The 14,093-nt window shown below is 39.2% G+C and overlaps 1 protein-coding gene across 1 annotated transcript in view; it reads right to left on the bottom strand.

The window, feature by feature from the left end:
- The window catches only part of PIKFYVE (phosphoinositide kinase, FYVE-type zinc finger containing), a 208,584-nt gene that overhangs the window by 121,766 nt on the left and 72,725 nt on the right, over positions 1-14,093 (bottom strand). The window contains exons 13-17 of the mRNA XM_063430121.1: positions 9,111-9,173; positions 6,889-7,018; positions 3,809-3,986; positions 2,318-2,392; positions 1,989-2,096 (exon numbers count right to left, since the gene is read on the bottom strand). Coding sequence (XP_063286191.1) covers positions 1,989-2,096; positions 2,318-2,392; positions 3,809-3,986; positions 6,889-7,018; positions 9,111-9,173 — 554 coding nt within the window. The remainder of the gene's footprint in view (positions 1-1,988; positions 2,097-2,317; positions 2,393-3,808; positions 3,987-6,888; positions 7,019-9,110; positions 9,174-14,093) is intronic.

Genomic DNA, 14,093 nt, shown 5'->3' with positions numbered 1-14,093 from the left:
CTTCGCTCTACAGAAGGAAGAGGTTCGCCTATTGGAACCTGGAGCCTGGTCGTAGGTCCAGGGCGCAGAGCAGACGGCGAGATACCAGCCCAGCAGCGGTGGTTCGTGGAGTTCGCAGTGCTTATGGTGGCTACGGTGCTGATCCTTTGTCCTTTGGTGAGCGCTAGGAGCATCCTTTCTACGGTCCAACTTCCAGCCAGCCTGGAGGCAACCGTAACAGGGGGCCCCTATGGGACGAGGGGATGGGAGGGAGAACACTATTGGACAAGGGGAGGGGGAGAACACTACTATGGGATGAGGGGGACACACTATGGGACGAGGGGAGGGGGACACACTATGGGACGAGGGGAGGGGGACACACTATGGGACGAGGGGAGGGGCACACACTATGGGACGAGGGGAGGGGCACACACTATGGGACGAGGGGAGGGGGACACACTATGGGACGAGGGGAGGGGGACACACTATGGGACGAGGGGAGGGGGACACACTATTGGACAAGAGGAGGGGGGGACAAGAACACTATTGGACAAGAGGAGGGGGGGGAAGAACACTATTGGACAAGAGGAAGGGGGGAAGAACACTATTGGACAAGGGGAGGGGGGGGCAGAACACTATTGGACAAGAGGAGGGGGGGAAGAACACTATTGGACAAGGGGAGGGGGGGCAGAACACTATTGGACAAGAGGAGGGGGGGGAAGAACACTATTGGACAAGAGGAGGGGGGGAAGAACACTATTGGACAAGGGGAGGGGGGGGGCAGAACACTATTGGACAAGAGGAGGGGGGGAAGAACACTATTGGACAAGGGGAGGGGGGCAGAACACTATTGGACAAGGGGAGGGGGGGGAGAACACTATTGGACAAGGGGAGGGGGGGAGAACACTATTGGACAAGGGGAGGGGGGGAAAGAACACTATTGGACAAGGGGAGGGGGAAGAACACTATTGGACAAGGGGAGGGGGAAGAACACTATTGGACAAGGGGAGGGGGGAAGAACACTATTGGACAAGGGGAGGGGGGAAGAACACTATTGGACAAGGGGAGGGGGGTTAAAGAACACTATTGGACAAGGGGAGGGGGGTTAAAGAACACTATTGGACAAGGGGAGGGGGGTTAAAGAACACTATTGGACATGGGGAGGGGGGTTAAAGAACACTATTGGACAAGGGGAGGGGGGTTAAAGAACACTATTGGACAAGGGGAGGGGGGTTAAAGAACACTATTGGACAAGGGGAGGGGGGTTAAAGAACACTATTGGACAAGGGGAAGGGGGGTTAAAGAACACTATTGGACAAGGGGAAGGGGGGTTAAAGAACACTATTGGACAAGGGGAGGGGGGTTAAATAACACTATTGGACAAGGGGAGGGGGATTGAACACTATTGGACAAGGGGGGGTTAAAGAACACTATGGGACAAGGGGAGGGGGGTTAAAGAACACTATGGGACAGTGGAGGGGGTTAAAGATCACTATGGGACAGGGGGGGTTAAAGATCACTATGGGACAGGGGGGGTTAAAGATCACTATGGGACAGGGGGGGTTAAAGATCACTATGGGACAGGGGGGGTTAAAGATCACTAGGGGACAGGAGAGGGGAGTGGGTGGTAAGGAATACTATGGGACAGGGGAGGGGGGTGTTAAGAAACACTATGGGACAGTTTGTTCAGAATATTTTTTTTTCTGGGTTTCCTCCTTTAAAAACTAGGTGCGTCTTATGGAGCGAAAAATACGGTAAGTTTGTTAAACTATTTTAGGATGTAAAAAATATTTTTTTGTTCTGAAAACTTTTCATTATTTTGTCAACGCAACCTCAACTTGCAAGCCTGTTGATGCTTAAAGTACAGAATAGATCTGAAAAGCTAAATTCTACCAGGGTTGCGTAATTCCAGAGATCTCATGCAGAGTGTGAGCCACAAGGCTAATTTAAAAACTAAATAAATAAATCATTCTAGCATGAAAGCAAAAGGAATTCATTTTTAAACTCACCTGGAGGACTATGGGATCTATACATGTAAATTTCGTCTCCTCCCGATACAGGTATTCAATGGAACATTTTAGCAGCAGAATTTTAGGGGTTTTAATACTGGAATTCATCTAGAAACACACAAAAAAAATTTTATTATCGAGCAGCTTAAACTCTTGATAGTACTTAAACTCTTGATAACCTGTAACATTCTAGCAGCAGTGGTCTATGGCACCAATGACATTTCACTGGCCGAGTGCCATCTAAGCCTTGGTCCACAGCAGCCAGAGTCTAAATGTTACACATTACTGAACAACAGAATAATAAACGCTGGCATGATGTTCGGTTTTACCTTCTTGTGTGCTATATTCTTGGTACAGACAAAGCCATTAACCACTGTAGAGTCAAATTTCTTCCCACCTGGAATCTATTGCAAAAATACAGACAGCATTAACTCCATTTGTTGGAGGAGACAAGGATGCTAATCAAGTAAAATAGAAATAATAAAAAAAAAAAGATATGGTCTTTCTACTCCTCAATCAATTCTCAGCATAGAGATTTTCTGCATCAAACGACTGCTACATTCCATCCGAGTGCTAGCAATGAAACTAATGTGTTGTAGTTATCAGGGTGCTTCACCAAGTTCAGGGAAGTGTCTCCAAGAAGACAAAGACAGTTAGGAATGAGTGTGGTGTGGGTAGTACATTTGTGGAACAGCCATGGAGCCTGCATAATTGGTTGTACTGGCAGAGCTAGAGGAAACGCAATTAATCATTAACATCTCCTAAAGTAATGAAAAAAGAAAAATTATCTCTATGACTAATTTTAACATAATTGAAAGAGGATACAAATATTCACTGATCAATACATGTTTGACACCGCCACACCATGACAGAGAATCCCAGTCTCCCTGGCCATCACATGGGATGCCTGGTCTTCAGGACCCGTTATAAATATAGGGCCCTCTAGTGGCCCAATAGATCCCCAGTTTCATGTGTCTTTTATATGCACCCAGGAGATTCCCAGTCCCCTATGCCTTTTATAAATGTTCCTGCTAAGAGCTCAGCAGACTCTCAGTCATTATATATAAGGTCCAGGAGCTGCACAGTCTCCAGGGCCCTCTCTGACACTGTCACTACTACAACTGGTGATGGTCAATGTACAGGGCATGGCAACATTTAAATGCTTCTCAAATCATGGATCACATAGATCCGAGTGAGTTTCAGTTTATGACAGACTGCTCACTAGTGAGACAGCATAGAAATAGAGCCCACCATAGGAGTCTTTCCTGCCACTGGATTACAAATAAGTTGTATTTATTGTCTATAAATAAATATATGCCATCTTTATTTTCATGGTTCTCATTCATTCGAAGAATACATCCAACAAAAAAATAATATATATTTTATTTGAACTAAAGTAAAAGAGTCAAAAACACACAGCAACATCATAGACTAAAAATGACAGAGTATGTAATAGATCCATACACATAAAATGGACAAATAAACAGAGAGACATACAAAAAACACTAAGCAAATGCACATCCACATAAAAGGTTGAACAGGTAAGATTAGGAATTAAAGCATGGATTGTAGCCTAACTCCACTGCCTAAAGTTTAACGAGGGCATCAGAAGTAGCTACAGCAAAACGGCCATGCGTTATATTTACCAATTATAAGTGCAAGTTCCTCAATCACATACATGCATGAATGGAAAGTCTGCAGCAGCACTTAAGATTGAAGGTTTGACAGTATACGGGGATGGCATAGTGACAACAAAATATTAAAAGTCTCCTTATTTACTACTTCAGGGGCTTCTCCATTCCAAAATACACAAAACCTACCTTCTTGATATGTACAAACTGGCGAATGTCCATGTCATCATCATTTTTTACATCTGGTCGGACAGTTTGTACCACCTGACACACCACTGGCACAATGACATCTCTCCATGACAGAGAAAGGGACTCATTGTATAGCAGTTGCTGCAGCAAAGACATCATGTGACTGTGGTTGGCTGAACTGTTGAAAAGACAACTCCAGTTAGAAACATTTATATCATTATATACAATCCTAATTTGTTCAGATGAAAATTCCATCAAACTGTATAGTACAGTATAGGCTTTAAAAATAACCCCATTTATGATAGCCATTGATATAAAAAAAAGAGAAGCAGCAGCACCAACATGTACTAGAAATAAGACGCTGCAGACTTAAACAATATTAGCTTAATGAAGCCGTTTTGGTGTATAGATCATGCTCCTGTAGTCTCACTACTCAATTCTCTGCCAGTTAGGAGTTAAATAATTTTGTTTATACAGTCCTAATCAAACCTCCCTGCATGTGACTTACACAGCCTTCCTAAACACTTCCTGTAAAGTGTCATCTAATGTTTAGATTTTTTTCAAATTCGGTTTAATTTAGAATCTTTTATCTTCTGCTCTGTTAATAGCTTGCTAAACACTGCAGGAGCCTCATGTATGCAATTAAAGTTCAATTTACAGAGCAGGAGATACAAACTTGTAACGCAAGTAGCATTGGATTAAAAATGAAAAAAAATTGTTTTCATGCAGTCACATTCAGGGGAGGTGGCGCCAAGGTTGCATAATCAGAAACAAAAGTGACTTAGAAGTGAGACTGCTGGGGCATTTGTTTTGGTGACTCGTGTCCTTTCACATTTTTATGAAAATCTTAAAAACGAGCATGCTGCTTTGGGTCATATTGGAAAAACATAAAAGAATTAAAAGACATATGTGAGACAAAATAGAGACCACGTAAGGTCCCAATTTTTGGCAATATCACAATGGGTGACCTCTGGCCATTTCTCATTAGTTGATCCTTGTTATGGCTGATTGAAACCGGCAATGCACAACTGATGCCCATGGTTCTTGCAGGGTCTTCCAAAGATGCCCATTTTGTACTCTCGTTAATGCTGGAGAGTACAACAGTGACAAAGGATCCTGGCAGATGAAGTTGCCAGTAAATGGAAGGCCTAGTTGAAGAAGGTGGCAGTGCTTAAGAGAGTGAGGTTTAAGTACTTATTCACTTAAAAGGTAGACCACAGGTGGACAGGGTAAGATGACATATTACCTTAGGAGGGTTTGTTAATATAAATATAAATACCGCAAAAGTGTGCGGCTTTAAAGTGTCACAATACCCTGCACTTTTCCCTATTTTCAAACCCTATTTTTCAGGGTTTGAAAGTATAGTAATTTTTTGCCACTGCAGAGAGAAGCTTGCTTTTACAAAAATGCATGGCTCTCCAATTAGGTTCACTTTATATCGACCAATGTGAACTAAGAACAAGGGTTATCGCTCCGTAGTTCGTTACACTCTCAACTGTGAATATATAGAGCAAGACCCAGCACTCATGACTGGCATGTGCATACAAAATATGTTACAAGGGAGAATAGCATCTACCCACAGGGAGCACAGGAACCAGGTTCTGCCTCCATCAGATCCACATGCAAACTATAAAAACATTTTTTTTAAAGTTCCAGCACGTTCTTTTCAGCACAGTGTCCTTTAATTCATATGTCTTCACTGTCCTTCAGTCGAAATGTTGCTACTTTTTACAAGACAATTGAATAAAAGGAAACTGTGCAAAGAAGGTTGAGCTGGAACCTTTTTTTTGGCAGGCACATACAGTGAAGTGGTAATAGACTAATAAGTTGTGAGCCTGTGTTCAGGGAAAAACAGTGTGAATCAGTAAGGACAAGACAAGACAAGAAAATGTGTAAGACCCCAAAACCCTGTAACTACTACACTAATACTATAGTTTGCAATTTGCTTTTTCTTTCTAAGCAACTCACTTATTAGTGAATAAACCCTTAATAAGGAAACTACAAGCACCACAACCACGTAATGTATTAATTATAATGCAAGGAGGCCATGGGTGCCATTTCCCAATTTGGCTAGTGTTTTGATGTTTGCCTAGTACCCATAGCCCACCACGTCTCTCTGCTTGGAGCATCATACATCACAGAGATTTATCACCCTTATACATATCTCCATTTTTTTTTTTTACATTGTGCTTCCACGCATATATACCTTCCCCTAGTAAAACTAACACACGGAATCCCCAACACTTCCACATTCTCACACACTTATAACGCCCACCTATATATTCACACACACAAACATCCCTGCATTTACACACACTGACTCTTCACACACATATGCCTCCCCACTTATTCTCACACACAAACATCCCTGCATTTATAATAGTGGGCTTCAAACACTTATAGCCCTAGTTATATAGGGGCTGTATTTACAGATATGGACCCCCACACACATATATGCCTCTAACGCTCTCTCACACACAAACACCATGCATTTACAGACTTTGACACTCCACCCACATAAATTCTCCATTCCCATTAATCTCACAAACAAACATCCTTGCTTTTATGGATACAAACCGTTCACACAATTATAGTCCCTACCCACATATTCACATTTCTCGCATACACACTGCATTTACAGACATTGACCTTCACGCACATATATATCCCCCTCACCCTTATATTCACACACATACACCCCTGCATTTACAGACATTTATCCTTCACATAAACAGAACCCCTACCCTTTTTCTAAACACACAAACATCCCTGCATTTACAGACAATGATGCTTCACACACATAGCTTCTACATATTTATTCTCGTACACACACCTACATTTACATATATGTTCTACATTTGCAAATACCATTTCCCCCTCCAACACCATACACAAACTAACGCCGCTGCATTTAAACAAACACATTTAAAAAAAAAAAAAAAAAAAATACACCCTCCTACATAATGACACTTCATGAAGTGGGCAAAATCAGACAAAAACTAAATGCTATTGGTTTGCATTTATAGCAGCAAATAAGTAGTTATAAGGAACAAACAGATGTTAAAAGTAAAACGTCTCACAGCAATCTCTCCATTGCCTGCTTCTCTCCATTCTCTTCTCTCAGCTGATCCAGGCTGTTATGGTGCCACCCCAAAGGAGTAAACAGCAAATCCTTGGACTTTTCTTCCACGCGACGATTGAATAAAGATTCTAAAAATGAAAGCATACAAAATATTGCAAGAGTAAATTTTTAGCCCCCAAAAAAAAAAAAAAAAAAAAAAAACACACACAAATCACACATCAAAAATCACTTCCTCTTTTTCATAATTGTAGCTTTGCAGTGCTTTCTGAGTTTAGAATGGAGAAGTAGTCCATTGCTTTAAATTATGAAATCTTTAACTTTTTATACAGAACTGCACCTAGTTTAAAAGTCGTTTTTCATGCTAGGTTCATGTCCCCATTTTTACCATTTGGCATCCCGTACAATAAAATTGTTTTCTCTTTATTGTGAAGCCCTTATTTGAATGAATTTCACTTTCTCCCTTTACGTCTGTTGTCTAGCCTAGTCTTCCTTACTGTGATCGTTGAGACTTGCTCTCACAGTCATACTAATATCCTCCCTTGGACTTGCTTTATTAAATCATACTACAACTCTGTCTCAGTGGGCAGCATCATGCCATACAGCATGGGTGCTCAAAAGGTAGATCCCCAGATGTTGTAGAACTACAACTCTCATGATGCTTTGCATGCCTTTAGATTGACAAAACATTGTGGAAGCTGTAGTTTTAAAACATCTGAGAATCTACCTATTGGGCACCCCTGCCACCCACTTAATGCTAATGACATAGAAACATAGGTTGTGAACGCATTAACATCTTTTGTTGTTATTTCTTCTAGCACAATCGGAGTCTCTAACTTTAACATTATAGGCACCAAAACAACTTTAGCTTAATGAAACAGTTTTGGTGTATAGATCCTTCCACTACAGTATTACTTCTCAATTCTCTGCCATTTAGGAGTTAAATTAGTTTTGTTTCTATTTAAGCAGCTTTAGGCACACCTTCCCAGTGTGCAAGTCACATGCAGGGAGGTTACTACAGCAGCAAATGCAAAGTGATTTAACTCCTAAATGGCAGAGAATTGAGCAGTGAGACTAAAACGGCTTCATTAAGCTAAAGTTAATTTGGTGCCAATGGTGTCCCTTTAAAAAAATTTTTTTTCCCACGACTAACATATTCTAACAGCTTTACATCTTTAGCTTTGTAACCAAGTAGGGCAGAACGTACCCTGTTTAGAATGTTTTAAAAAAAAAAAAAAAAAAATGTAAAAAAAAAAAAAAAAAAAATCAACATTTGTAAGAACTGCTGCACCTATAAGTCAAGTTAGTCTGTTTTAACCTTAAAGCAAACCGGTGATGAATCAAGGCCGAGACACTGACTGACAGCTGGAAAAAATATTTTTTTCTAAATTTGTGTTTCTCCTAGTCAATACATTTGCTAGCAAAACCGCTAGCACAATGTATAAATAAATAATAATGCCCAATCTAATGGATATAAATTGCTTGGAGCATGACAGGTGCTCTTTAAATTTTAAATTAGTTTTGACTTCTCAAGTTATCCATAAAGATCTTTTTATAGAAACAAAGAATGTGACTGCAGATAAGAATCATTCGGCCCATCTTGTTTGCCCAATTTTCTAAATACTTTCATTAGTCCCTGGCCATGCATGCTTAAACTCATTCACTGTGTTAACCTCTACCACTTCAGCTGGAAGGCTATTCCATGCATCCACTACCTGTAAAGTAATACTTCCTGAAATTATTTTTAAACATTTGCCCCTCTAATTTAAGACTATGTCCTCTTGTTGTGGTAGTTTTTTTCTTCTTTTAAATATAGTTTCCTCCTTTATTGTGTTGATTCCCTTTATGTATTTAAATGTCTCGATCATACCCCCCGTCTCAACTTTCCTCCAAGCTATACATGTTAAGATCCTTTAACATGTCCTTGTAAGTTTTATCCTGCAATCCATGAACCAGTTTAGTAGCCCTTCTCTGAACTCTCTCTAAGGTATCAATATCCTTCTGAAGATACAGACTCCAGTACTGCGTACAATACTCCAAGTGAGGTGTCACCAATGTTCTGTACAATGACATGAGCACTTCCCTCTTTCTACTGCTAATACCTCTCCCTATACAACCAAGCATTTATTTATCTGTTTAACTCACATGAAGATGGATTAAAACACTCCCATTATAAATCACTGGATCTATTAGTAAACAGCACATTCAGCAACAGGTATTTACCTTTGATGAATGCGTCACTTATTGAGACCATCTGTTGTCCACCATCTTCCGATAAAAGAAATTCTAAGCGGAAAGCAACATAACGACAACAAGAAAGAGAAGAAAAATAATGAGTTTAGCAAACTTTTCCAGATGAGTAATATAAGGAGCACACCCTGTCTGAAACCACAGTAACTTGAAGCCAGTTGTTTACAGTCCAAAATATTTAGTCTGTCTCCATGTGCTTATAAAGCATTAGTGCATATTACCACGGGATCACAGTGTCTCAAAGTTCTGATTTGCAAAATATGTGAGATTTCCTAATTTTATTTTTGCCAGTATAACCCACGCTTTGTCTTAGTTTAACTAAACATCTGTCTTCAAATAAGATGTCAAGATAACAACTGCCCTACAAATCAGAAAGTGGTTTGAGGCAGAAAAGTTTACTTTGTGCTTCTTCTAGGAGCATGTGCCTGGCATAGATGATCCCTGCAAAAGGGAGAACATACACTGATGGTATTCACTAAACACATTAAATCTAAATTGCAAAAAGTGAGGCTGAAACAGCCACTTTGTGACTAAAGCAAAACCTGAATAAATAAATAAACCTGTTAATAAGATCACAAAGAAACTAAAAAAAAATTTTTTAAAAAAATATATAGTTTTCTTTAGTTTCTTTCTGATCTTAACACGTTATTTTTTGTTTGTTTTTTTTAAGTTTTGTTTAAACAAAAACAAAAAAAACACTACTAAGAACAAAGTATTGATCAGTTATACATGATTGCACTTTTAAAAAAAACGTACAAAGTTTTGAGGAATTTTGTGTGGGTATGCGTTCTATTTTAACTTATTTATATAAAGCATTGAAAAATAAGGGATCATTTATAACCCCCTTTTTAACATTTGTATCTTACACAATTATCCACAACTAAAGATTGTCAATACTAAAAATAAAATAAAGTGTTAATAATTGTCAAAACAAAAGCTTCATTTAATATTTTTTTTTTTTTTTTTTTTTTTTTTTTTTTTAAGATTCACTTAATACAAATGAATTTTATTACACAAACGGACTGATATACACATACACACTATATTTGTAACTATACGTACTTGGAACACTAGGAGGAGCATAAACAATTCAATGTTAACTTTAAAGTGGTTTCACCTGTCTGGCTGGTTCCATAAGTATATAGGTTAACTTACCCACCCCATAAAACTCTATACCTCAACAAGCCTGACATACTCACATGTGTATGTCATAACACCTCGCTAGCTCTGCACTGTAGATGGTTATATTTTGGTTTGAGAGAATACAGGGTTTGGAGCCCAAAGACTAATACCACAATAACCACTACAAACACCTTTAGTTGTTACAGAGACTTCATGTTTAAAGTACTGCACAATTTAAAGTAAGTTTGAAGATTTTTACTAAAGTAGTAGACAAGCCAAAATAGGTGAGCATGTACAAGGTGTAATTCACAATGCTCTTCTTTCAATCTCAGGACACAGGGTTTTAACGGTTTGCATATTAATGGGTTTTGATGTGGAACGTTTTCCAATACGACACTAGGACTTTCATGTGAGAAATAGAAAGAGGTCCAGGCACTCCAGAGTACAACTAAAGGCAACTTTTATTGAACCCATTGCCACACAACGTTTCGACCTGAACGGTCTTTGTCAAGCTTGACAAAGACCGTTCAGGTCGAAACGTTGTGTGGCAGTGGGTTCAATGAAAGTTGTACTTATTTGTACTCTGGAGTGCCTGGACCTCTTTCTATTTCTCACTATCAAGTATTTGCTTCCTGGTGCTGGGTCCGGCCTGGCTGCATCCAGACACAGATTGCAGAGGGAGGGAGGATGCAGCGGCATCACAGGCAGCAGTGGGGAGAGGAGCAACCAGAGAGCTGCTCTAGATACCACAATTATATAAACCCCAGCCAGCAGCAGGGCCTCAAACAAGCCACCCATCTCAACACTAAAAGTATGTTAACAGGAGGGTGGCTACTAATATAAAACAGTGTGTTTCAGTGTGTGCGTATGTCAGGGTGTATCTGTTTGTCAGTATGTGTGCACATCACACAAACTGACATATATAAACACACAGATGCACACCCTGACACACAAATACACAGATAGTGAGTATAGGTGTCTGTGTATATAAATGTGTGTGTATCTGTGTTTTAATGTGTATGTATATCTGTGTAGGTATGTATGTGGCAGTGTAGGTGTCAATATACATACATCCAAGCAATCAAATACCAACACAACGTGCAAACACACCCCTGCATTCAAACTCCAAAATTATGTACAAACATTCCCCTTCACTCAAACAACAATACTACACACACATGTACATTTGCTTTTAAAAGCAATCATTACATCCAAACATATCCCTGCAATCAAATGCAAACATTACTTGCAAGCACTCCCCTGTATTAATACGCTAAAATTATATACTATCGCCCCATCAAACACCAACATTACACACAAAAGCACCCACTACATACAAACACACCCCTGCACTCAAATCACTGCAGTTCATACTAATACACCCCTACATGCACACATATATATCACATAGTACATAGTTCATGGAGTGACATAGCGACATAGCTACTACATAGCTTAAGAGAGAGACCTGCGTCCATCAAATTTAGCTTTTCTCAAAACCAAAAGAAGGCAAAACACCCAGTCTGAAGCACTTCCAATTTTGCAACAAACTAGGAAAAAAGTCCATCTTGACCCGAAAATGGAAGTCAGATATCTCCTTGGATCAAGAAGCTTTTAACCCACTACTTAGAAATTATATCCCTGTATATACTTAATACAAAAACATGCATACATTGCACAGTGCACAAACACTGCTCAAAAATACAACCCTTAAAGGACAGGCAAGTGGTAGAACCCCAGCTGACATAGCATCATTGGAGTTGTACGACAGATGGGGTTCTACCTTTTGGCCATCCTTGCACTAGAGGGGGTCCCAAAAAACCTTCTTGCATTAGGGCCCTCTCTATATTAGGGTGAGGGGGGAGCAGGAGGGGGTGTATTTTTTTGAATATGTTTCTAGTGTTCTTATGTTGTGAAAAGTGATTGTGTGTGTGTGTGTGACAGTCAGTATGTCATATCAGTGAGAGATTATGTCCGTTTCCTCTGTGTGCAAGTGTGTTAGAGTCCTCTGTGTGTAATAATTATGTGTGTATTATATTTTCTTTTTGTGGACTTTTATACTTAAAGAGAATAGTTCATACAATCCTCCTTACATTCCCAATGTTCACATATTATGTGCCATATTATATGCCATATTTGTTTTAAAAATATTCTTCACTACCTTTTATCAGGCAAGTTCTTCAATATGGAATGAACTTAATATCAGTGTCTACATGTTTCATTTAGAATTTAAATCAATAGAAATTATTTTGTCACGGTGCTTATGAATTGTTTTTAGACCTGCAGGGGTACTACTCCTAAACAAAGTTGAGTAACAAGCTAACCTTTTTTAAAAATAAAATAAAAATAGCTGTTTCTTTTGCATACTATGGTACTTAGTATGCAAAAATATGTAATCCCTATACAGGAGTACGTAAAAGATGACATACATTTTCCATAAGCCTCTATAGGGGTTAACTGATGTACATAACAAAATTTCACTGTAGTGTGCATATGCATATCTAAGGCATCATGGAATGGCTTCATAGAAGTGCAGTGTTTTCTCCGAATGTGACAGTTCCATTTCAAACTCTTTTTCTTGCATTAAAAGTAGCAAGCTAAAGTCTTTTAGCTCGCTGAAGTGCTTTAAGTGCGAAGAGTGTGCCCTCTTCACTCACTTTACAAAAAGTACAGATTTTAATAGAAATTTCCAGTTTTACAAATTAACTCTACATTAACCTGGCGGGCAGACAACCAGTCCTGTTCCTTCATAGTAGTTTAACTCAGTGGCCCAGAGCCGCATTTGGAAGTCTGTGACTTGACAGCCAAAAGCCTAGGCTGGTCAAGAAAAGGAGGGGTTGCAAAGGCTGCGGACAAGCGACCTGTAACTTTTGCAAGCTGTTTTAATAAAAAAAAAAAAATGTAAAAGCTTAATTTAACATTTTTATTGGGTGTACATGTAATCAACCTTTTTTTTGTTTGTTTGTTTTTTTAAGTTTTGAATTTGGGCAGTGGAGTATCCCTTAATATTTCTGAACTTGTTTTAATCATATTCATAAGGATGAACAATAGATCAGAAAAATCGGAAACATTCATTACTGAAAAAAATTTCTGAAAATTAAGACTTTTTTCTGTGCATGACCGTGCCGATCCAAAAAGTTTCTTTCCCTTTCAATGAAAAATTCATAACACTATTTAGAGCTGGTGTAGAATTCACTTTAAAATTGGAGGACTTGGTTGGCAGGTGACTAGCACAGACGCCATCTCTGGAGCTCCACGAACCTCGCACCAAAAACTAGGGATCGACCGATATTTTTTTTTTTTTTAGAGCCGATACCGATAATCTGTGAACTTTTAGGCAGATAGCCGATAACTAGCCGATATTCTGTACATTTACCATTTTGAAAAAAAAACAACTATTTCTAAAGGTAAATGCACAAAATATACATGCCACATGTAGTGGATGCAGTGTGTTTAGACAGGGGAGCTGTGTGTGTTTTTGTAGTGGATGCACTGTGTATTTGTGTAGCGTGTATATAATGAATGCAGTGTTTGTTTGTGTAGTGTGTAGTGTGTATAGTGAATGCAGAGTGTGTGTGTTTGTGTAGTGTGTATAGTGAATGTAGTGCAGTGTGCGTAAAGTGAATGCAGTGTGTGTAGTGTGTGTATATAATGAATGCAGAGTGTGTGCGTTTGTGTAGTGTGTGTATATAATGCAGAGTGTGTGTTTGTATATGATGCAGAGTGTGTGTTTGCATAGAGTGTGTAGATAATGCAGAGTGTGTGTGTGTGTTTGTATAGTGTGTGTATATAATGCAGAGTGTGTGTTTGTATAGTGTGTGTATATAATGCAGA

The sequence above is a fragment of the Pelobates fuscus genome, chromosome 8 (assembly GCF_036172605.1).
Source record: "Pelobates fuscus isolate aPelFus1 chromosome 8, aPelFus1.pri, whole genome shotgun sequence".
Taxonomy (NCBI): domain Eukaryota; kingdom Metazoa; phylum Chordata; class Amphibia; order Anura; family Pelobatidae; genus Pelobates; species Pelobates fuscus.
The sequence above is the reverse complement of the archived record's forward strand: the minus strand, read 5'-3'. Positions and strand labels throughout refer to the sequence as shown.